The sequence below is a fragment of the Amblyomma americanum genome, chromosome 1 (assembly GCF_052857255.1).
Source record: "Amblyomma americanum isolate KBUSLIRL-KWMA chromosome 1, ASM5285725v1, whole genome shotgun sequence".
NCBI classification, from domain to species: domain Eukaryota; kingdom Metazoa; phylum Arthropoda; class Arachnida; order Ixodida; family Ixodidae; genus Amblyomma; species Amblyomma americanum.
In genome coordinates this window covers 273,889,802-273,912,060 of record NC_135497.1, presented here as the reverse complement: position 1 = coordinate 273,912,060, position 22,259 = coordinate 273,889,802, and the positions used below count along the sequence as shown (strand labels likewise).

The window sequence follows — 22,259 nt, the reverse complement described above, 5'->3', positions numbered from 1 at the left end:
GTCTTTTTTTCGAGGAAAAAATAATGAAAATATAGAAAAATGTTAAATCGGGCACGAAACTAAAGAGCTGCAGTGTAGTCGTTGCTATTTGACTATGTACACGACATATGGTCCGGCTTAACTGCTCAAAAATCGGCAAGTAATCTCAAAAACATGGCCTAGTTGTTACTCAAACCTCAACGTTTGAGTGAGAGTTTGCAAATTAAAAGCGAATGCCTTCATGTGTAGCGAGAAATGGCGCCGAAGAACGCGGCGGCGGTGCTGTATTTGGTCCGAAGCGGCCGTGCAGGGCGCCGCCATGTTTGTTTACAAGCGAACGCTAACTCTCCGCAACGCTAAAAGGGATACCGTAAAGTGTTTGCGGACCGGTAAGTGGCGGCGCATGCGCAGACGCCGCTTGCCGGGCCCGGTAAACGGTAACGTAAACACGGTAAAGATATGCTATAACTCTCTAGTATCATTTGCATCGTACGTGTTTTTATGTTATTGAAGAAAGTGCTTCGATCTGTGCAGGTTTTTTTTTTAAAGAAAAGCATTCTCCACGTTTACTAGACCGCTTCGTTTCAACGTGCTGCTCAATTCCAAAACAACATATATATTCTCAGTTTTAAGGAACCATTTTATGATTTTTAATTACCAACTCTACGTCTGAATCACTGCTATATAACTAGCAAGACTACGTTTTTGAGAACGTCAAGTTCTCGTGATGTCATTTCTTAGCCGCTCCAACTACTCTTTAATTAATTGACAATCTTCTTAGCCGCTCCAACTACTCTTTAATTAATTGACAATCTTTGATTGAGACTTTGATAAATAAAGTACTGGGCGGTGAGGTACGCCATTTCACGGCTTCTGAGTGTTCTGTTTGAGGCGAGAAGGGGACTTTCACGAAGTCAAACGTCTTCGTCTTTCTGTCTGCATCTTAAAAAGACTGTAATGTTGTCTGAACAAAATACTTTGATGGGTTAAGCGGGCTTAGCAGACAATGCCAGCTCTTTCAACTTGGGGTCAACTCCATTCTTTTTACAAAGGGCGGCACGGGTTCTTTGCGCGTTATGATGAGCCTGCTGAAGGAGCAGCTCAAAAGGCGGTGCGGTGAAACAGGAGTTGTCTGCTCAAATTTTACTTCAGATAGAGGGGGAGTCAGGAGAGCGTCGTTGCTGACTCCCCCTTTATCTGGTGGTGCCATCTGTGGACCCTCTATGCAAGGCAACTTTAAGCGGGCTTAGCAGACAATGCCAGCTCTTTCAACTTGGGGTCAACTCCATTCTTTTTACAAAGGGCTGCACGGGTTCTTTGCGCGTAAAGATGAGCCTGCTGAAGGAGCAGCTCAAAAGGCGGTGCGGTGAAACAGGAGTTGTCTGCTCAAATTTTACTTCAGATAGAGGGGGAGTCAGGAGAGCGTCGTTGCTGACTCTCCCTTTATCTGGTGGTGCCATCTGTGGACCCTCTATGCAAGGCAACTTTAAGCGGGCTTAGCAGACAATGCCAGCTCTTTCAACTTGGGATCAACTCCATTCTTTTTACAAAGGGCTGCACGGGTTCTTTGCGCGTAAAGATGAGCCTGCTGAAGGAGCAGCTCAAAAGGCGGTGCGGTGAAACAGGAGTTGTCTGCTCGAATTTTACTTCAGATAGAGGGGGAGTCAGGAGAGCGTCGTTGCTGACTCCCCCTTTATCTGGTGGTGTCATCTGTGGACCCTCTATGCAAGGCAACTTTAAGCGGGCTTAGCAGACAATGCCAGCTCTTTCAACTTGGGATCAACTCCATTCTTTTTACAAAGGGCTGCACGGGTTCTTTGCGCGTAAAGATGAGCCTGCTGAAGGAGCAGCTCAAAAGGCGGTGCGGTGAAACAGGAGTTGTCTGCTCGAATTTTACTTCAGATAGAGGGGGAGTCAGGAGAGCGTCGTTGCTGACTCCCCCTTTATCTGGTGGTGCCATCTGTGGACCCTCTATGCAAGGCAACTCTACAAAAAATTAAGAAAAAAGCTAGAGTTGCGGCTAACACACATTTATCTCTGATAAAATGTACAAGACATGGAATAAAGCGTGAAATGCGTTGAGACTGTTAAAGCTGTAATCGCCACATTAACAGGTAAAAAACTAAAAGCTAGGAATTTTTCCTTAAAGGGGTCGTGAAGTGTTTTCCGAAAATTTTGGACGACGTGTATATTTGGAATTCTGACCCTTCATTCTATAGCGTACAGTGATTTGTTTCATCGTCCGGGTTGATCGAATAGCGAAAAAAAGTTAATTTCGATTTCCCGGCACGCGTCCTCCTCAACTCTACAGGAAACGTCATCATAAGTAGCCAATCCAAGGCTTCTGTCGCCGACACAACATGGCGGCTTAGCGAGGCCTGCTGGCCCATAGTTGACCGAGGTCAGAGCACTATATGTACTCAAATGTGGCGTCAAAATGACGTCACGCTGCATCACGCACAGAAGGTTATTTAAAAATGGCCGATCTTCCCGAGCTGCAGCGTCGCTAGCTGGAAAGGAGTCGGCTGTTGGGGTTTGAGCCGTACGGCGACACACCTTTGCGGGTGCCAGATCAGCCGTCGTCAGAGGACGACAGCGGTGGCAGTGACAATGGCTGCGAAGACGGAGCGTGCGGCCAGCAACTAGCGGTCGTAGCCCGCGGCACAACCGCTACTTGCGGAAGCCCCGACCGTGAGCCTCCCGAACCCGGTCGTGTCGGGAATACACACTGGTATGTCCGAATCTTGTTGCTTACGTTGAGCAGTTTTCGAGAGAGTGCAATCGCTAACTGAAGCATTCGAATAGGTGTTTCTGCGGGCGGTGCGTGTCGATGCCCACTGCACTCGAGAGCACCTGCTGCCGCGAGATCCCTGCAGCGACTGTGAAGCAGCCGTCCGGGTGCATCACGGAGCACCCCCACTTTTACACCCTGTGCCTCGACGAGGTGGTGCTTACGGTGGCACTGCAAATGCTTTTGGATCATGGGCTACGCGTCGAGCACACAGGGTAAGAACAATGCTCAAAGGGAGACGCAGCATGAACAAGCGACCGCCTTTTTTTGCTCTTTTCTCACATGCGAAGCGCTGTAATCAAACGGGGAGCCAGTGCTCATCAAAGACTTCAACCTAGCGATAACTTCTGGGATGACATCGCTCCCTAGGAAAATGCGTAAATGCGCCGATGTGTTTGCACTAGGTGCCACGGTGTGTATACACATCGCGGCACGCGAGTGCGAACACAACATCGGTGGTCTTTTTTTCATATGCGTGGACGATCACGATGTTTTGCTACTCAGGCGGTAAAATATTCTCGAGTAAACGAGCAAGCAGATGAGATGTGTCTTCTGGCATGTGTGAACTTGGATAATGCAGTTGAAGATCATGCACATTGTTGTAAGGATGCTGGCCAGACACATTTCTGTTTTATTGGCTGAGTTTACATCTTTAACAGGTGCAGCACTAGAGAAGCCGATTGCAATGGAAAGGATTGTGAGAACTGCAGTAAAATCAGTACAAAACAATCAATCCTTTATTTCGCAGGAGACTGTACAAAATGGAATTTCATAGCTAAGTAACCTAGCCCCACTCACTGCCAGAACAATCACCATTCCAGCGCTGTCCTCATTGCCATCTTTTTTTGGCAACGTGCATTAGGTGGTAACATTCTATAGTGTGCCATACAAATCGTTTCAATTAAAAAGAATTTGCTGATAGACTTCATTGCATCCATCATCACTTCTACTAATGTGTGGATGCTTGTGCCACAGCATGGTGTATAAAATCCGCATCATCAGCAGTCACACAGTAAACCTGTCTTAAACGTGTCGACACTGGCATCTTGCATGTGCTGACGGTGCAAGGCATACCTCTTTGAAACTCCCAGCTGTTCCGCAGCTCCACCCACCAGCTCTAAAGTTGTAAAGTGGTAGGGCCGACCAGCGTGACAGAAGAGGTGGTATCACAAAATCAAATAGAATTATTTAATTACACAAATAGCTTTGCATTGAACACCGCACAAAAAGTGCTTTGAGCCTTGCTTTTTGAGCCAGATGTGAACAACACTGCGAAACAGAATGTTCTCGTGCCACAGGTCGTTCTTATCGTAGATGACGGTTGCGCACAAGTGTGGACAGTGAATGCCTCATCAGAACCTGTTCTGATCCTGTTGGGGCTTAAACTCGCTTGATTTGATGCTTATGACATTCATACTATCAGATCCATATCTAAGTGTGAGCATTCCAGTCGAGCCACAGACTTCACCGTCAATATCGATCATATGATTAACAAGTCGCTTTTGTCGTCCAAACTGCTTGCATTACAGGCTGTTCTTAGCCAGTATGTGTCAGTGTTTGATTTTGCTCAGCCAGCCACTTCCTCTCCGCTGCCAATTTATGGCATGCAACACTATAGATTAACACTGGTACCGCTCTGCCCATCAGACAGAAGCCTTGGTGCGTGTCTAAGGCCGAATGGACTGGCCGAATGGCCGAATGGACTCACATAGCCTCCCTCAAATGCTGCCATCACAATGCTGTCTAAATTGCTTGAGGACAAGCTTCAACTGACCTGGGGCGAAATGCTAAGCCGCGCTATAGTGCAGTGAGAAAATGACGACAGACTCGGTGGGCGCAAAAATGAGCTATGGTGCTCACCACTGACTGTTCAGTGACGTGCCCAATCCCCGCTTTGGCCTTGTAAATAAATGCTTTCCTGCTCTCGCAACTTCGTATGAATATTGTAACGAAGACAGGACCGGCACAGATCACAGTCTCAGCGAAGTCCAGCGCACAGCAGGGAACTCACAAGATGGCTGTCTGAACCACACACACACTTCGTCTTTGTCCACCGGCACACGCACACTTCGTCTTCATCGTCGGCGCGCTCCCATGAGCACGCGCCAATATAGTAGTTCAGCAACATTTTCCTGTGCTGCCTGTGGAGAACCGTGGCACCATGAATAAAAAGTTTCAATGCTGCCACGAAATTGGGGTCATGCCACTGTTGCATTTTTGTTGTCTACCATTCTCTGTCAGTAACTTCAAAATGTTGCAATAGAATTCAGAGTTCACAATGCTGCCAGGAAGAACACACAGTGACAATCACATGATTTAACTTGCAAACAATGACGTTGGAACTAACTGTACAGACACTGATAACATGATTAGCTTTCAGCATTGTAAAAGCCTGAAACTGAACTTTCATTTTGCTATGCTGAAAAAAATAGTGACTCTTGTTTTTCTCTTGTCAACAGGAGGTACCGCTACATCAGCTACAGCCAGCTTGCACACTGGCTTTGGGGACGCCTGGGCAGACATCACCGGAAGGTCCTCCCTGCTTGTGCTGTATGCCAAATAAGGGAGAGATTTCCATCGGAAGGTTACACTGGTTTCCAGTATGCACAAGGGCTCTAGAAGTTTGTTCAGCAATGCTTGTGAACTTGCAGTCATGTCTTGTTAACATGGACACCTTGCTATAAGGACAATTTTCAAGGACTGATCCCCTCCCATTCCATTCTGCCTTGGTGATATAGAAACTCTCTGCGTAGACTATGGACAGCTTATTTGGAAACCAAAAGCAAAAAAAGATACATTTTGTCTCAGTTTTGCAGACATTGCTTTGGTCCTCTGGGACCTTGCTCATTGGGTATAATATGCAGTCGAAAATTGGTTGTTGGGGAAAGGAAATGGCGCAGTGTCTCATGTCTAGGTGTCCAACCATGCAGTAAGGGAACGGTTAGAGGAGGAACTGACAGAAGAAAGACAGAAAGAGGTGACTTAGTGGCGGGCGCCAGAATAATTTGGCCACCTGGGGATCTTAAACGTGCACTGACATCACACAGCACACTGACGCCTTTTGTGTTTCACCTCCATCGAAATGCAGCCGCCACGGTCAGGTTCGAACAAGGGTACTCTGGCTGAGTAGCTGAGTTTTGACCTTCATTCGTTATTTTTGACCACTCATATTATAAATAATTTTTTCTGGGAACAAAAGTGTCCATATTAACCGCACATCACTGTATTATGCAATTCAAAAAGTATGGAAGAGGGGAATGCACCTTTGGGACAAGAGACTTCAAAGTGAGAAAAGTTTCGCTGCAGATGGGAGCATTTGAAAGAAGTAGCACCCCCTAGGTGTTCATTATTTTTGTGAAAGGGTTGCTTTTAAAAATCCTATACTTGTATCCATCCATTTCTGAATAATATTTTTATAAAGTTTCATCTGCATCCACTTTGTTATCATGTTATTTTTAATGTGCTGATGTTGCGTACAAGGCATAGGTAGGGACAGATTGATTGCATTTTCGCACTCTATCCCAACCTATGCTTTTGAGAGATGGAGAATATTTCTTTTTTTTTGTCTGAGTGTGTGACGACCTACACTTCAACCTGTGCCATGCTTCATGGCAGACATCATGGAATCACAGCACTTATAGCCGGGGCAAAGAGAGGACACACAAACAGCTGCACAGTTTTGCATGTCCGCTCTGTGTCCTCGTATGCAAGCGTTGTGAATCTACGATGTCTGATCAAAAAACAATTAGCCCAGCAACACGCCCTGCATAAATTCATGCGTATTAACATGCGACCAGACTACAACTTGTTTTGAAAGTAATGGGCCTATCCTTCAACGCTGATTTCGTAATTTTAGGGAATACGCACCTGTACTAGACAGTGGTGCTCCCCATGCTACTGGCAAACCTAGACCTTCTTGCTGCCACGAGTTCATTCTTAGAGGGCCTCGGGAAAGAGTGACTCATGGGGGGTGGGGCAGTCGAAAGGTTTTCCGCAAAAGCTGCCTTGAAAGACGGCCACTGTTCACAGCAATGGACTGTCTCCTTCAGAAGCAGGCCAACATAATCTGGAAAACAACAAGCGTGCATATAATAACATCAGCATTATTAATGCCAACATTCCTGACACTAACCAGTTATACAAAAAGAGCGTGCTGAAGCGTACTAAAGAGGGTATAGGAGATACTGCTTTGTTTATGCCCATACACACCCATATTTTAGGTTTTCTTGGAAACGCCTACAATAGAACTTGGTGGCTGAAATTGAATACAACCTTTGTCCGTAATGTTCCGAGAATGAGTCCATTAAAAAAAATGCGTTTAACATTGAAAGCATTTGTGCAACACCCCTTCAGAATAGTCTTCCTTGCAGTCTATACACAGCTCCCAACGCTTCTTGAGGTCTTGGAAACAGTTGGAAAATGCCTCTTTTGGCAGGGCTGTCAGCTCCTTTGTCGTGGCGTCTTGAATGGCCTCCACGCTCCTAATTCAGTTACCTTTTAGGGCTCTCTTCACAGGAGGAAACAGGTAAAAATCGCATGGAGAGAGGCCAGGCGAGTATGGCAGATGGGGAAGTACAGTAATGCTGTGCTTAGCAAGAAATTTTATCACGCTGAGAGCAGTGTGCAGCCTTCCGTCATCGTGGAGAAGGCTCCATTGTCTAGATGTCCATAAGTCGGGGCGACGGCGTCACAGTGCATCAGGCCTGTGTTGGAGCATGCGGATATAAAACTCCCAATTCACCGTCTGCCCTTGTGGAACGAACTGATGGTGTATGACTCCTCTGGATCGAAAAAAGCTATCACCATCGTCTTTGTTTTGTTCTTCTGTCGCTGCACCTTTCTCGACGCCGGAGAGCTTGTGGATCGCCATTCGGCGCTCTGCCTCTTTGAGGATCGTATTGAAAACGCCATGTTTCGTTTTCAGCGATGATGCTGTCGACTAATGCAGCACCCTTCTCTGCCTCGGAGACCAAATCAGTGCTCACTGATGCCCACTTGTCCTTCTGGTCCTGTGTGAGGGAGTGCGGCACAAGTCTTGCATTCGGCTTTCATTTCCCCAAGTTTTCGTGCAAAATTTGGTGGCATGTTGTCTTACTAATGTCGAAAGCATCTGATAGCATGCAGACTGTAATGGTGCAGTCTTGCGGTACGATTTCCCTGATCCGAGCCACGTTGTTTTCAGTCCGTGAGGTTGAAGGGCGTCCCTGCCTTGTGTTGTCTTCCACCGATGTTCTCCCCGAAATGAACCTCTTGTGCCACTCGAAAACTTGCGCCCGCGAAAATGTCTAGTTGCTGTAAACGTCACGAAGGAGCTCATATGTCTGTGTGGCTGTCGTGCCAAGCTTCACTCAGAATTTAATGTTTGCACGCTTTTCGAGGTGGACGTCCATCTCCACATTTTGTCACAGTAGAATGCACAGACGACCAGTGACAACGTATTTTCCTACATGTAAATTGCTCAGGTTAGCTTGGAAAGATGGCACATACACACCAACATTTCCTTTCAGGAATCATTTCTAGAGAAGAAAATAAATCAGTCTCAAAACGTTACGGACAAAGGTTGTACTTTGATTGGTTGGATGAATATGCCACCAAAATGCTGGCCAAGCCTATATTCTAAATACAAAGTTGAAAGTTAGATGCTGGTACACGTGTGAAAGATTGTAGTAAAATTTTAATGTATATACATAAAGCGAGGCCTGTAATGTACTCTATATAGTAGCGTGGCCAATGGCCATTTTCAAGTTTGCTGTCATTGGGGGTTGTCTGGTCCCAGGCTGCATCAACCCACGATATTGTGTTGCACTGACACCACCAGGTGGCTTAGAGCAGTCATGCCCATATATGATGGATATCCTTAGGCACGCTGTGCTTGATAATATGGCTTCACAATGGTTTGGAGCATATAGATTCCAATATTAGAGAAAAGAATTTGTTGCCGATATTAGAAGTTACACTTCAGTTACTTCTGTTTTTGTTTTCTTAGCCCACATTTTGTTTTGTATCCCTTTGAGGTCTTGGACCTTAAAGAGTTTACAAAAAATTGTTTTTGTAATGCTAAGTAAACTGCTTACCATATGTAGGCTCCGCTTTCACGGGACAAGCAACGGCTGTACCCTTCCTTGCTTTTGGGTGCTTTATTTTCCATCTGGACAGTCCTTCAGCTGTGGTGGCCTGTCCTTTGCTGGCATTCTCATTGAAATGGAGTATTGCCAGTTGTGTTCTGAAAAACCAGACAAATAATTCGAGCAGGTCATCAGGTGTAAATTTTCGCATAATATCGTTCACTACTTACCTTGCACGCATGCCCTCAGGTGAGAAGCATACAGACTTTGGTGCAAAGCCTATCAGTACACTGTGGAAAGCCTCCAAGCTGAAGGTGTGTGTACAGGGAGCCAGTTGCCTAATGTCTTTCAGGATACGAGGTGAGCTCACAACCTCTACAAACTTGTTGTGTGCAGTTGTCCCTGCATTGACAAATCAATTTCTCAGGAAAGCCTTCTCCGAAAAAGCCTTCTCCATCTTTTTAGGCGGGCATAACTTCCAATGACAACAACAAATAATTCTTTGGGCGACTGGATTACGCAACAGAGCCACAATTTTTTTTTCCATGTACTCGTGTCCAATAAACTTTTGATTGCGATAGTATGTGGACCCTCCAGAACACATGCCTCACAGACCAGATATTACATCAGCACATACAGATAGAACCTTGTGTCTTAAAACGAGAGGGGTTTTTGATGTTGACAGGCACATGGGCAGACCCAGGGTCTTCACCCGAGAGGGGGATCAGCTCATGAGAGGTTGTTCGATATTATAAGCAAGGTAGAGTGATCAAGTTTCTCAGTGCTTTGACTCCAAATGATGACTTACTGGATGACTTACTGCTTGAACTGAAGTAACTAATTGTGAAATATTGGTTCAGCAATTCTTCATTTTACAATGCACAACCTTTCTCCTACCTTGTCGATTGCAGGAAGCAGGTAGCCTCGTTGGTAATTGTAGAATGTTCGTGACGTGAACACCTGCACGTTCACATAGTTGAACATCCGGAGCACTGAGGTGGGACTGGTGCCAGCGAACAACATAGCTGCTGACATCAGCACGTTGCCCGCCGCCTTGCCATTGATCATCGGTTGGCTTGACCATGTCAGGAAGTGGTGGTTTGCACACAGTGTCTGTATTTGAAGCCAAGTCCCAGACACATGACTTACACTTTTGCAAGCGGCAAAGCACTTGCGGCACACTTGAAATAGTTCTTTCAGGCAACTTTCAAATATTATAAATTTTTTATCATCCTGTGGAAGGACTTCTTCAGTGCTGGAGTCAAGTCTGAAACAAAGTAAAGTGAGTTGCAATGTTTAAATAGTCATGTGATGCTGCCGAGATAACTGAAAGCTAGAATTTAACAGCATTAAAGAGCAGTAAATGTAATGGTTGCCCACACCGACACTGCGCCTTCTGTGTTGTAGTGCGCATTTTTCCATTCTGTGCATTTTTTTTGCTTGTAATTAATGTTATGACAGGTTTGCAAAGCTTGCAAATTTTTTTGTCTCATTGATGCAGCATGAGCAGCTGCTTGTGCCATGGAATATTGCAAAAGCATTTCAATGGATCAAGAGCTGCTTTATGAATATTCATAGGGTGCGAAGTTGGCCAGCTGGAGAGAGGACATGTGCACCACCACAACGATATTATGCGAGCGCAGACAGTACGATACTCATACCTGCCCCTGCCCGAGAAAAGGGAGGACAACCTTATGTGCTCTTCTACCTACTAAATGACTGATTTGATTTTTAGTCACGCCATCATAATGGAACGGCATTCAGTGCACATGCTAAAGGGGTACGTATTAAGTCATAATTATTACCCCAAGAAGGTCTCGTTAAGTGATGGGAAAAACTCCGAGCTCTGCAGAGTGTTATGCTCCTCTTCACAGTCTGAGGCTTCGGATTCTATGGGGCTGGATGACTGTCGTGGAGCGAATGAGATGGGAGACGGTGCTCGACCATCAATTGGTAGTGAGGGGACTGTTTGGGAGGGAGGAGGTGGTAGAGGAGAAGAAACAGGTTGCGTTGTGGAGGCTGGAGCTGTGCTTGTATTCGTGCAAGCTTCACAGTGTGCGCTGGTGGTCTGCCCGGCATCTGTCTGCACGTGGATATCCTTTCTCACAGAAATGTGGAGGTTCACCTGTGTATCTGAAAGTTAATGAAGAAAATGAAACTCATGCAATGCCAAGAGCTGTTTGTTTATACAATGTTAATATCACACAGTTATGGATTCCTCATTATCAACTAATAGGCATGCGAGTGGCAAACTTGGTATCAGTTATGCTATCACTACCTGCATGTGAAATACGTGATGGCTTCCTTCGGAGGCCCAAAAAATTTTATACATTATTCCAGCACTTCCCCAGATTGGAACTGACAACACGAATGCCTCCTCCAGAATTTGTCAAGCATTCAGTGGTACCAGTGAACAATGAATGCATCAAACAGTGCTCCTTCCCTCTTCCTAAACCGCGAAAAAATTATTGCGACCCAATTTATTCTTGTGGAATGTGGGTAGAACACGAACGCACCACTGCTGCAAGGAAAATCTTGCATCGTGTTCGCACATCACGGCCGTCAGTCTGGCAGGCAACAGTGAAGGTGTTTCTTGGGGTCTGTGTGCAGCTGTCAACCATTTGAGGCGAAGTTTGCGCCTCTTCGGCTGTCAAAATTGCTTCCACATCCTGCGGTTCGGGTAGTTCCTAAAAAAGGAAAAGCTGTTAGCAACCGAAAGAAAGGACAATAAACTGTAATAAAGTTCATCATTTTCGTCTCGCGAACTTACCTCGGACCTTCTCCGCTTTTTTGGCGGTGCGCCGGGCGAGAGGTTTTGCGTCGGTACGGCGTCTCGCTTGATGCGAGCATTCTTCAAATCCATACCGAGGCTTCGAAGGACATCCAGGTTCGTTTCGTAGTCGCCCGGTAGAAAGTGCTCGGAGCACACGTACCCGGTCTGACTGCCCATATCGCGGTTAATGGCTCGAAGCCACAGGGCTCTTCGCTGCGGGTCTCCGGGCAACTTGTGAAATCTAACATTGCTTCCATTCTGGTAAGTCGTGCGGCACTGTCTCACAAGGCACACAGTTGGCATGGCGTGCACTGAAACGCGGATAACACGCTGAAAACCACAGCCTGGATGGAACTGCCACGACACGAAGAGCAGCGAGCTACTGTAGCGTGCAGCCGGAGGCCTGGGTTGGATTGAGTTGTTTGGTCACAAACCGGCTGTTGGGATCGTGAAAACTCCGCGAGTCGTGTCGGACTGAACTCGACCCTTCCACTCCACCCGAAGGGTGCGTTGACAAGCAACCGCCTCCGCAAAATACACAATCATTCACGCTTTGGTTTCCGAAAACATTTGTTTTGCAGGTGAGAACAGAAGCGGGAGCCGGTTGACAACTCGTGTAGTCGCACCTCGCAGGGCGCGCCACGAGAGTTGACTCACTCGTATTGAGCGCATGTAAACGGAGAGTCGTCGAGTTTGGCCGGCCTTGCTCAACTCGATGCCCTGAAAGAACCATCCACTATCGAGTTCATGTAAACGAAAGACCCCACGGAGGACGGAGAAGCGTAACCAAAACCGAGACTGATCCCAGGTCAATGACTGATCTAGGATCACGTGCTGTTCTTTGCCGAGTAAAGTTCCGTGTGCAAATAATTGTCACACTTTTTTTCGCTTTCTAACTTTCATACTTATCTATTATTTTGGGGTAAACGAAACTGAAAGGTATATCAGTTTCTAAGCGTCTTAATGTGACGTAGTTGGGTAGTACTTCTGTCAGCCGCCGGGGTCGCATGGTCGTTTCACGAGCGCAAAAAGGCAACGATTTCCAACGGGCTTTATTAAATGCAGACTCAATATTGCGCTGAAATATTTCGGAATCGGCATGTACAATATTTATTGAATCGATGTAAATTACAACCGGGCGGCTTCATTTTCTTTTCACAACCCCTTTAATCTAGGGATTTTTGGGGTTCATTTTAGGGATAAAACCTTGACCTGAGTTGGCATCACTGGCTGCGTGTGAGAGCGAACTTAGAGAAGGCACGCTGCTGCATCTACGATCTACTACATCTGCGATGGAGAATTCTGGGGTCATCCCTTCTGTATCTGCAAAGCAGGTATTTATGCACTGTAATATGTGCGCAATACCTTTAGTGGTTATTTTTACGCTATGAGGCACGGTTGCGAGCCTTGTAAATACCGTGCAGAGCATTGGCAGTAGCTAGGCCTAATGCCACCGTGACTGCGACGGCTCCCAGCGTTCGTTCGAACCTTAGTGCATAGTGTTGAGAGTGCGTTTTTATTGTGCCCAAAACTGTGTCGCCGAGCAAACTGTTAGTGCCTGGTCGAACGGAATTTCCCGTAGTAACAAAAACGTCCGTACCCGTCACATTTAGCGGCCCCGTCATAAACGTGGAAACGCCGAAGATGTGCTGCAGACGCTTCATTGGCCCAGACAGCGTTCCTTCGTCAATCGCTCGCACGCACAGGCTTCGAGTGTTAGCGAAGCTTAGAAAAACTAGGTGCATAAAAAAGTTTATTGAAGCCTGCTTGACTTTGATGGAATCGGCTAGCCTCTCGTGACAAGCTTCGGCATGGAGTCCGTCACCTTGGCCAAGATAGTGGCCTGCCTTATGTCTGATCGTCCGTGGGGCGTCGAGTACATGGTCTGTGTCGTTGCGAGCCAAAGTCTCAGCGGGGAATCTGTGGGTGCTCGCAGCTCGAAGTCATCGGATTTTGAACTTGACCTCAACTCGAATTGAGCTGCTCCGTGGTTGCAACGCTTGCGTTTTTAAGAGCGTGAGCTCTTACTGCTTTTGTCAAGGACACGTCAGTCGGCAATGCAGGTCAGATTGACCAGAACAGTTACCACTACGGTGGGCGCGTAGTGCATCAATTAATACCTATACTTTCTATCCGCTGTACAGGTATATGCCAGTATAGCGGCCATCGAAGTGGGACCACCCGCCTCCGGGGCCACACCATTTGCATAAAACTTGGGAGTTACCGGTTTGTCGCAGAATATTCCAAGTGGCGTCAAATGACTTGGTAGCTTCCTGAGAATAAAATTACTAATTGAGATGAAGCCCAAGTTATGTGTGGGATTCGCAATGACGACCTTTCTGCCCCCAAACCGTGCATTCCGCGGGCCTTCAGAGGGTCATGCCGAACCGTTTGTCGCAGGGGGTTCCGTATGGTGTCAAACGCTATCGTTTTTTTTTCGCACGCCAAAACGTCGGCGCTCTGTAGCCCGCCGCGGTGGCTCAGTGGTTAGGACGCTCGACTACTGATCCGGAGTTCCCGGGTTCGAACCCGACCGCGGCGGCTGCGTTTTTATGGAGGAAAAACGCTATGGCGCCCGTGTGCTGTGCGATGTCAGTGCACGTTAAAGATCCCCAGGTGGTCGATATTATTCCGGAGCCCTCCACTACGAACCTATTTGTTCCTCTCTTCTTTCACTCCTCCTCTATCCCTTCCCTTACGGCGCGGTTCAGGTGTCCAATGATATATGAGACAGATACTGCGCCATTTCCTTTCCACCAAAAACCAATTATTATTACTGCCGCCGGCCCCCCCTTCCCTACGTCCTCCGGCTCCCGGGGCGCGCGGCGTGGCCGCGCCCGTGGTAGCGCGCGACGTTTAAAAGAATTTGGCGTGGTGAACCAATGATAACCCCCGGGGTCTGCCGTCACTTGCACAGCTTGACGTCGTATGCCAGGTTTCACGAGAAAGCCAGGCACCGCGCTTCGCCGCGAGGTGCGGAAACGGAAATTTTTAAAAATGTATTGTAAATTTCCCGCTCGCTTTTGAGGTCTCGTATGTGACATGAAAGCTAGGTGGCTTGTACTCTATGTAGTGAAAGCATTTTAAAAACTAGTCTCGAACACCCTTTTCTGTTGGCAGAGAATTTTTATACCCTCGCCTCGCGGGATCGTGCTTTTAACCTCCTGCTCTCAGTCTCACCGGCTCCCGTGGAAAGCTCGCCCGCGCAGCTATAGGCAACGCTCGCTGTCTGTTTGTCGATCACGTGACGCATCCAACTGCCCGCCACGCTTACTCACCGATCGCGCCATTTGTCGGCGTGACCACGTAAGATATTGGACCCTTCACATGATAGCGTGACTGAGTCAGCGGGTAATGATGTGTTGAAGCTGCCGCGCTGACTTACGACTGCCAAAGAATACGGAAGCCATGCATGCTCAGCTGACAGTAGCATTTACTGAGGTCGATTCGAGCTTCCCATCTCGTTTTAAGCGTGCTTCTCGTGGTGGAGCTTTGTCGACCCCTTTGCAAATACCTGGTAATTGGTTTTGTGGAGGGGAAAGGCCAGTAACTGTAACTTCTTGGTGGACACCTCAGCTGAGTGTTGTGGGAAGGGAGGAAGGTGGGAATGAAAGCAGAACGAGAGAAAGAGCGTGGTAGTGGAGGGTAGCTCCACGATAATTTCAACCACTTTGGGATCTTTAACGTGCACTCTGCACAGCACACGAATGCCTTTGCGTTTCGCTTCAATTGAAACACGGCGGCCACGGAAGGCCCGGAATGCTCCGCGGTGGTTTGCGGTTCCCGTAACCTGACACGACGGTAACCGGGTCAGTGACATTTTCATAGTTGGCATGGTCTCAGATCCTTAACCAACGGCAATCATTGCTGGCCGATAAAACGCTCCCGCCACGCTGAATAGTTTAATCGACTACGAGTTGGCATAGTTTGCTCTGCAAGTTCAGGCTGTTGTCTTTATGCTTCGTTTAAGTCGAGGGGGGGGGGGTGAGGATGTGCAACGCTGCACGATGGCGTTGCGCTCAGCAGTGTGCAACAGCACACCGTTGTGTGTCTCGAAACATGGTGGCATCGCGACACAGTACAGTTGTATGGTGTGGTTGCGGACTGCAAGGAGCTCAGAGGTCAACGGTTTGGCTCTTTCCCGCGCCGGGCTTTATCCGGATAAATAGGTGCGGAGAACCCAGGCGGGCGCCACGACGCAGTGACACGACGGCGAAAAAGGAGTCAGCATGCATGGTGATTCGTGAGCTCTGCCAGAAGTGCTCCTCGCTCCATGACCCTCTGTCCGCTACTCTAGAAGGCTAACATGTTGGGTTTTGTCTTACAATTAATTACTTTTAAAAACTCCTCGGCTACACCCGTAAAATTCTCCATGCTGGGTTGATTTGCATGAAGAATTAGGTCGTATTTTTGCAGTTTGTTCTCCGCTCTCAAACTCTTTCATGTGTAACCCACAGTGATTTTTTACATATGGCCACGGTTTCCGGCTGCTGACCACAAACGACATGCAATGTTGTTGCGACTGAATTAGGGGTTTTTGAGGAAAAGAAATGGCGAAGCAACTTTCTCACTTCTCTTTGGACACCTCAGCTCAGTGCATCCCTCCACCAGTGTATACCGGGGCAGGGTTAAGGAGCTCCTGTCGCAGATATGCTGGTGTCGGAGTTGTTGGCGTTGTAACATGAGAACCTAAAAATAAAAAATGTTGCGGGAGACACCCGCCGCGGTGGCTCAGTGGTTAGAGCGCTCGGCTACTGGTCGGAAGTTCCCGGGTTCAAACCCGACCACGGCGGCTGCGTTTTTATGGAGGCAAAACGCTAAGGCGCTCGTGTGCTGTGGGATGTCAGTGCATGTTAAAATCCCCGAGTGGTCGAAATTATTCTGGAGCCCTCCATTATGGCACCTCTCTCTTCCTTCTTTCACTCCCTCCTTTATCCCTTCCCTTATGGCGCGGTTCAGGTGTCCCCAATGATATATGAGACAGATACTGCACCTTTTCCTTTCCTCCAAAACCAATTATTATTATTATTATTACAGAGATGGGGGAATCAAGCCTTTCAGGTTGGACACACTGAACACGCTACGAAGGCTCGTTGGTTCGGAAATAAAAGTGGGCCTAGTGAATGCATTGGAGTCTTTGACTCCGTGAAGTGTCTTTGTGCACTGCTGCGTACAAGAGTAATTATGAGTATGTGAATTTTGAAACGCGACCCGATAACAATCGCGTTCTACTCTATAAAGCATTTCAATAGACTGCCATGGGCTGCGGCGAAGCAGCACCACCTATTTTGTAGAAACGAAAGCACATTTCAAGGGGCTGAGTTATTTTGCCGTGTTTTTTACTGTGTGCATGTGTTTTTATCTTTCTCCAAGTTGTTCTTGAGCAACTGTATCTTAATTATTGTTGATACTTTTGATAATGTTGATAATGCTAATATTGAATATGAACCCTGCACCTTGTATTTCTTGTTGATGTTACTGACCACTGTATTATGTACCGACTGCTCCCCCCCCCTCCTTACGTACTGCCCTAAGCAATGGCCTTTAAGGGTAAATGAATGATGATGATGAAGTAAATGCGAATAGATTGTGCTAAGGCGTGATAGGCAGTGTTATGACTGTGTTCAGTTTGAGTTTGGGTGTGTGGAGTTCTACCTCGCAAAGCAATTCAGGCTTTGAGGGACGCCGTAGTTGAGGGCTTTGGTAATTTCGGTACCTGGGTTCTTTAACGTGCACTGACACCGCACAGGGCTTGTGGATTTTAATTCTGAAGACCGGCAAACGAAATCTCCAGAGACCTCAACTGGTCTGAACACGGGGGCCGGTGCTAACACAACGGTTTCGCCCCTGCGGGTAGCAGCGTGGGTGCAACCCTTCGCGCCCTCTTCAGGCTTCAGACGGGCAGGCAGCGGCAACCGGACCTGTGTGCTCATGTTTTGTGCGAGTGTCAACCACTGCGATGTCACGGAACCCGTACCGCTTGAGCGCCTGTGATGGACGGCGTCTGTGTGCTGTAGTGGTCAACGAATGCGACGCCAACAGAGACACAAGACCTCCATTACGGCCTCTCTCTCTCTCTGTATTTTCTCTTTGACTCGAAACTTCCTTCCCCGATATGTGAGACAGTTATTGCAACTTTCCTTTCCTCTAAAATCACGGAGACGCACAATGGCCATCCAATTCATCGAGCAGCGTCAGTGCTGCCTGTTCGTGATCTCTTCGGGCGGCTGATGGGCTGTTTTGAGAGACTGGCTAGAGATTCTGCGATTTGTACAACGGGAAAGGCATCGCTCTGGACGGGTGATGGCATTCCGTGGACTACCTGGCAGCGCTGCAAAACGCTGTCGGTTCCACTCTTAAAGGCGAAGCTGAAGCGTCCTCCAATTTTGAAGGGAAAAGCTTCACTACGCTAGTGAACACCTCACTTCACGCGGAGCATGAGCCAAGCAATCTCTCTCTCTCGCTCCATAGTCGCTCCCTAGTCACACGGAGCCACAGGTGTTCCCCCACTGCCCAGCACCGCGCCTTCCCTCAAAATGCAACTTTCAGTTCTCTCTTTCTTCTTTCCTTCTCTCCTTTATCGCTTCCTTTATGGCATGGTTCGGGTGTCCACCAAGATTTATGAGGGGGTTACTGTGCCATTTCCTTTCCTCAAAAACCAAACAAAGCAAGTGAGCTGACAGCGTTCATAGAAGTCATTTGCCGTTGACAACTTTGCAAAGGCGGTTCATTTTCACGAAAGGAAAGGCACACAACCGGCTCTGTGGGTTAGTGGAGGCCTCAATCTCTTTAATGTACAGTACTCACGGATTGAAATAGGACATTCGGAGCGCGTGGCCGTCGCTTCATGGAGCGCCGCCCGTAGATGCTCATGGAACCAAGGTGGTGCATTGTGGTATGGCGCGAGGGGGAGAACATCTACAAAGCAGAATTGTTCCTTCCAGCCGCCAACGAGCCGGCCTGTGGTTTACCACATGCCTGCGTGGCACTGCAAGGCTTGGCTTCGAATGTCCTATTTCAATCCGTGAGTACTGTACATGGCGTTGGTGTCAAAAGACTGCTTTGATTGCGTTCCGCACTCTGGATAGGCAGCGCGCCCTCCCTGCCACCCTGGGAGGTCGCATGCAGTTATTGGTTGATCGCGAGATATTGATCACCAAATGAACGCTGCGGCTTAGGTATTGCTGCAGTGCCGCATGTCAGCCACAACGCTGTCAGCGCTAATTCATTCATTCCACATCTCTCACCACGAATCAATGCAGGAATGAGGCGTCCACATATCCAGGGAGTCAGTTATGTGCCCTTTCTTTGCTCAAAGCGATCAGCGTCTAGAACATTGTCAACGCCAATGAACACAGTGAATGCCGATCTTTCGCTTTGTATATCATGGATTAGCTGAGCGAATCCACATTTCTTTTGTTGCTTTGCGGTAGAGGACGAATTCAGATTTCTTAGGAAAGCATTGCAGGCCATATGTGGCGGTGTATCGTTCTACTGCTTCGGTTGCTCGCTGCAGGCGATTTTGTATGCCAGTGTCTGAGTCGATGAAAATGGTGATGTTTCCGGCGTAAAGTGCGTGTCTTACGCCCGCTATGTTTTGAGGATTTTTGGAAGGTGTATTAGAGCGATACTAAAGCGCATCGGGGATAGGACGGTGCCCTCTCGTGAGCGAGCCTATCTCGAGGGTAGCCATGCGTCCGCTTGGAAGGCGAACGTAGTTCTACAGCCGGGGTCCGCATTTCGCATTTGACGTCTTGCAGGTTTTTAGAATGGCGGTGTGGTGTAAGTAGTCGAATGCACCTTTATGGTCTAAGGTATGTATGGCCTTGGTGCTTGTTCAGTTGATTTGTTCTCGAATTTCATCTTTGAATTCAAGTAGGGCATTTTTGGTGGGTAGGTGAGAGAGAAAACCGTACATGATCGTGGGGGGGGGGGGGTCTTCCTTGCCCAGGTACATCTGTAGCCTGTTGTGGACTACATGCTCCATGGTGTTTCCGACCCATGTAAGGGAAGTCGGTCTGAAGCAGAATTGACATCTGAGCTAGTTGGTTGTTCATTTTCAAAAATTATATAAAGCGCACTTAGGACAACAGACAAGGGAGACCAAACAACACAAGCGCTTGTGTTGTTTGGTCTCCCTTGTCTGTTGTCCTAAGTGCGCTTTATATAATTTTTGAAGTCGGTCTAAGGTTGGATATGAGGGGCTTCCTTGGTTTCGGAATGAAGCACTGCTTTCGATTCATGGGATATGGTTCCGATTGCCAGCATTGATTGATGTTTGCAAGAGCTATGATGGACCGGTTGTGTGGGTTAAGGATAGCTTTGCCTGAGATTTTGGAAATTTCAGAGAATTCTTGTCAATAAGTCTCTGGCGACACACTGCGCACATTTCCGCGCAGCCTTTATCTTGTTATCATCCGGCCCAGCGAAACACGGCCACACGCTGGACCGCGTTCCCGATAAAACACAGCGCCACCATTGCGTCACCCGTGGCATGCGTCACCGACGGCAGTCACAAAAACAGGCCGCCCGGCTGTGAAGAGTGCCAGTCTACCTTGCGCTACCGCGACGAGCGTAGCGTCAGTATGCTCGTCCGCTGCCATCGGCAATCGAATAAACCCTTGTTTCGTTAGGATTCGTCTTTCGGCCAAAATGATATCCCTCAAGTGCATCTCTCGTGCGAAAGCACTCAGCAGGCAAGCTCATTCTGGTTTCCAACAAGTCTCCTTTTGGTGCGAAAACACTACTAGCAAAGCTGAACAACTCGGGGTCTTTGTGAAGCCTTAACCTTTGGCCTTGACCTTGAACATTGACCTTGCATGTGGTTGCCTTTGAGCCGGTGTTGCCTCAACTGCTTTCGCTACTCCTGCTCGGTTTAACGAAGTTACAACCCTTCTTTTTTGACCTACTCCCATTTATTTTGCTCTCGGACACGCCAGCAAGCATGGACCTTAGTTTCCTAAATACAGCGCCAGCGTTTATGCAACAAATATTTCATCTACCATGCTTCTCAAGGCTGAAACCCACGGGGGTCATTAAGCACTGAACACAACACATGTGTGGTGTCCTCAGATTGTCCCTAGTGCAGTTAGAGGAATTAGCCTAATTTTGGAGCCAATGGGACCTGCAGCTAAAGTCTGTTTCCGAAGGAAAGGGAAGACAGCGTGAATATAGGGAATGTATGGATATAGTGGCCAATTTGTTCCCCTGCACTTTAGGAGGAGGATAAAAGGAGCAAAAGGGAATAAAAAAGTTTGGTCCGGCCGGTCCTTAGGACGTGTCCGTGGACACTGGTCCATTGTGGTGATTAAAAACAAAAAGAAAAAAAATATTGAATATCCTTAGTGCGAGTGGCTACTGATAAAAATGCCACCAATGTGTCGAGCTTTTTGCAAGTAGCAGTCAATTTGTCTCAAGAGGAGTGTCGGGCGCGTCCGTTGGTTCGCTCCGGACGAGTGAAACGAGCGGTGTGTTTGTGTGGACGTTTGCGCGGCCAAGGCGGAAACGGATGGGAGACCCCCCGAGTGGTTTGAAGAGGGTCTGGCAGCGGCGCCTGGAGGACGGCGAAGGCCCGAAGATGATTGGCAGCCCCAAGGACGCCGCGGCTATGCGCGTGTATGCGCGGGCGATCCGGCGCCCCTAAGAAACGGCCGCGTGCACTGGCCGAGGAGGCTGCATTTGGCGCCGGTTACGCAGCTGACGGCCGTGGCGACATGCTGGCCCCTGCGAAATACGCCGGAGAACTGTCATGCCCGAAAATTTCAGAAGTAGAATTGGCAACTGAAAAATATCAGTATGAGAGAAGGATCAGGGAAGTTGCGGTAGGCATGAAGCAAGACGCGGTGCACCCGGAGAATGGGGCAGGCATCGTGAATAATTTCGAGGTAGGCCATAGAGCGGTAAAGACAGACCGCAGACTAGAAAGCTCGTGTATCGATATTGAGGTCGCGGTGGAGAGATATTACTTGGGTGTATGTACGGGAAGGACAGGTTCAGTGAGAGGGGGCTCAGGCTCACGGTCACGCAGGTGCAACTATGCGTGTAGTTCACCGGACCACCTCGTCCGGGAGTGTCCAGAGTTGGGACCGGCACTAGCAGATCCCACATCCCATGAAAATTGACGCACAGAAAAAGAATTCAGTCGTACTTTCGAGGAAGGCTAAATTACAAAGTGAGAGCACGGCTAGTGAGGCACCTCAATTTCACGGACGACGCGATTTCACTGAGCTGTGGAGAAAGCAAATTTGCGGGGTATCCCAGTTGGAGCGCAGAGCATATTCCGGGGAGAATCAATTCCCGTACCCAGACAAAGGCTGATCTGATTGGTGCCTTCGAGGGACAAGTACAAACAGGGTGGCCGTATGTGCCTTCGGAGTTTTTGGGAGCGCCAGAATGTGTTCTTGTGGCCGGAATTGAGAATGCATTTATTTGTGCTGCGATGGGCAGGTTAGTGCCGGCTGCAAGCACACTCATTGCGCCAGATGCGCATGTTGAGATGTTAGAGGAAAAAGTGCCAGAAGTGGCCGCGCTGATTCATGGTGGCGACAAAAACAAAGAATGTGTGGGCACAGTTGTGGCCGCTAATGTCACCGTAGTGGATCAGGTCGGCGGTGCAGGCGTTGAAGGAAGGAACGGCCTGATTGAAACTCGC

The 22,259-nt window shown here is 48.1% G+C and overlaps 3 protein-coding genes across 5 annotated transcripts in view; 2 read left to right on the top strand and 1 right to left on the bottom strand.

The window, feature by feature from the left end:
- LOC144115101 (uncharacterized) overlaps positions 1–22,259 on the top strand; it is a 68,987-nt gene that overhangs the window by 42,268 nt on the left and 4,460 nt on the right. The window contains exon 1 of one of the 3 annotated variants that reach the window (XM_077649260.1): positions 12,047–12,942. The exons of the other annotated variants lie outside the window; for them this stretch is intronic. Coding sequence (XP_077505386.1) covers positions 12,901–12,942 — 42 coding nt within the window. The 5' untranslated portion in view covers positions 12,047–12,900. Of the gene's footprint in view, positions 1–12,046; positions 12,943–22,259 lie in introns of those variants that run through there. 3 annotated transcript variants of the gene reach the window in all.
- Positions 2,436–6,206, top strand: LOC144115104 (uncharacterized). Its single transcript, XM_077649265.1, has 3 exons — positions 2,436–2,710; positions 2,785–2,985; positions 5,230–6,206. The coding sequence occupies exons 2-3, from the start codon at positions 2,810–2,812 to the stop codon at positions 5,387–5,389; spliced, it is 336 nt and encodes a 111-aa protein (XP_077505391.1). The 5' UTR covers positions 2,436–2,710; positions 2,785–2,809; the 3' UTR covers positions 5,390–6,206.
- On the bottom strand, positions 6,056–9,197 carry LOC144115105 (uncharacterized). The gene is made up of 3 exons (XM_077649267.1): positions 9,066–9,197; positions 8,845–8,993; positions 6,056–6,836 (listed from the first exon to the last, which is right to left on the bottom strand). The coding sequence occupies exons 1-3, from the start codon at positions 9,074–9,076 to the stop codon at positions 6,643–6,645; spliced, it is 354 nt and encodes a 117-aa protein (XP_077505393.1). The 5' UTR covers positions 9,077–9,197; the 3' UTR covers positions 6,056–6,642.

Coding starts and splice junctions, on each gene's coding strand:
- LOC144115105 (XM_077649267.1), bottom strand. Junction 6,837..8,844: donor GAAAGCGGAGCCTACATATG/GTAAGCAGTTTA, acceptor GTTGTTTTCCAG/ATTATGTTGGCCTGCTTCTG.
- LOC144115104 (XM_077649265.1), top strand. CDS start 2,810: ATGCCCACTGCACTCGAGAGCACCTGCTGCCGCGAGATCCCTGCAGCG. Junction 2,986..5,229: donor CTACGCGTCGAGCACACAGG/GTAAGAACAATG, acceptor TCTTGTCAACAG/GAGGTACCGCTACATCAGCT.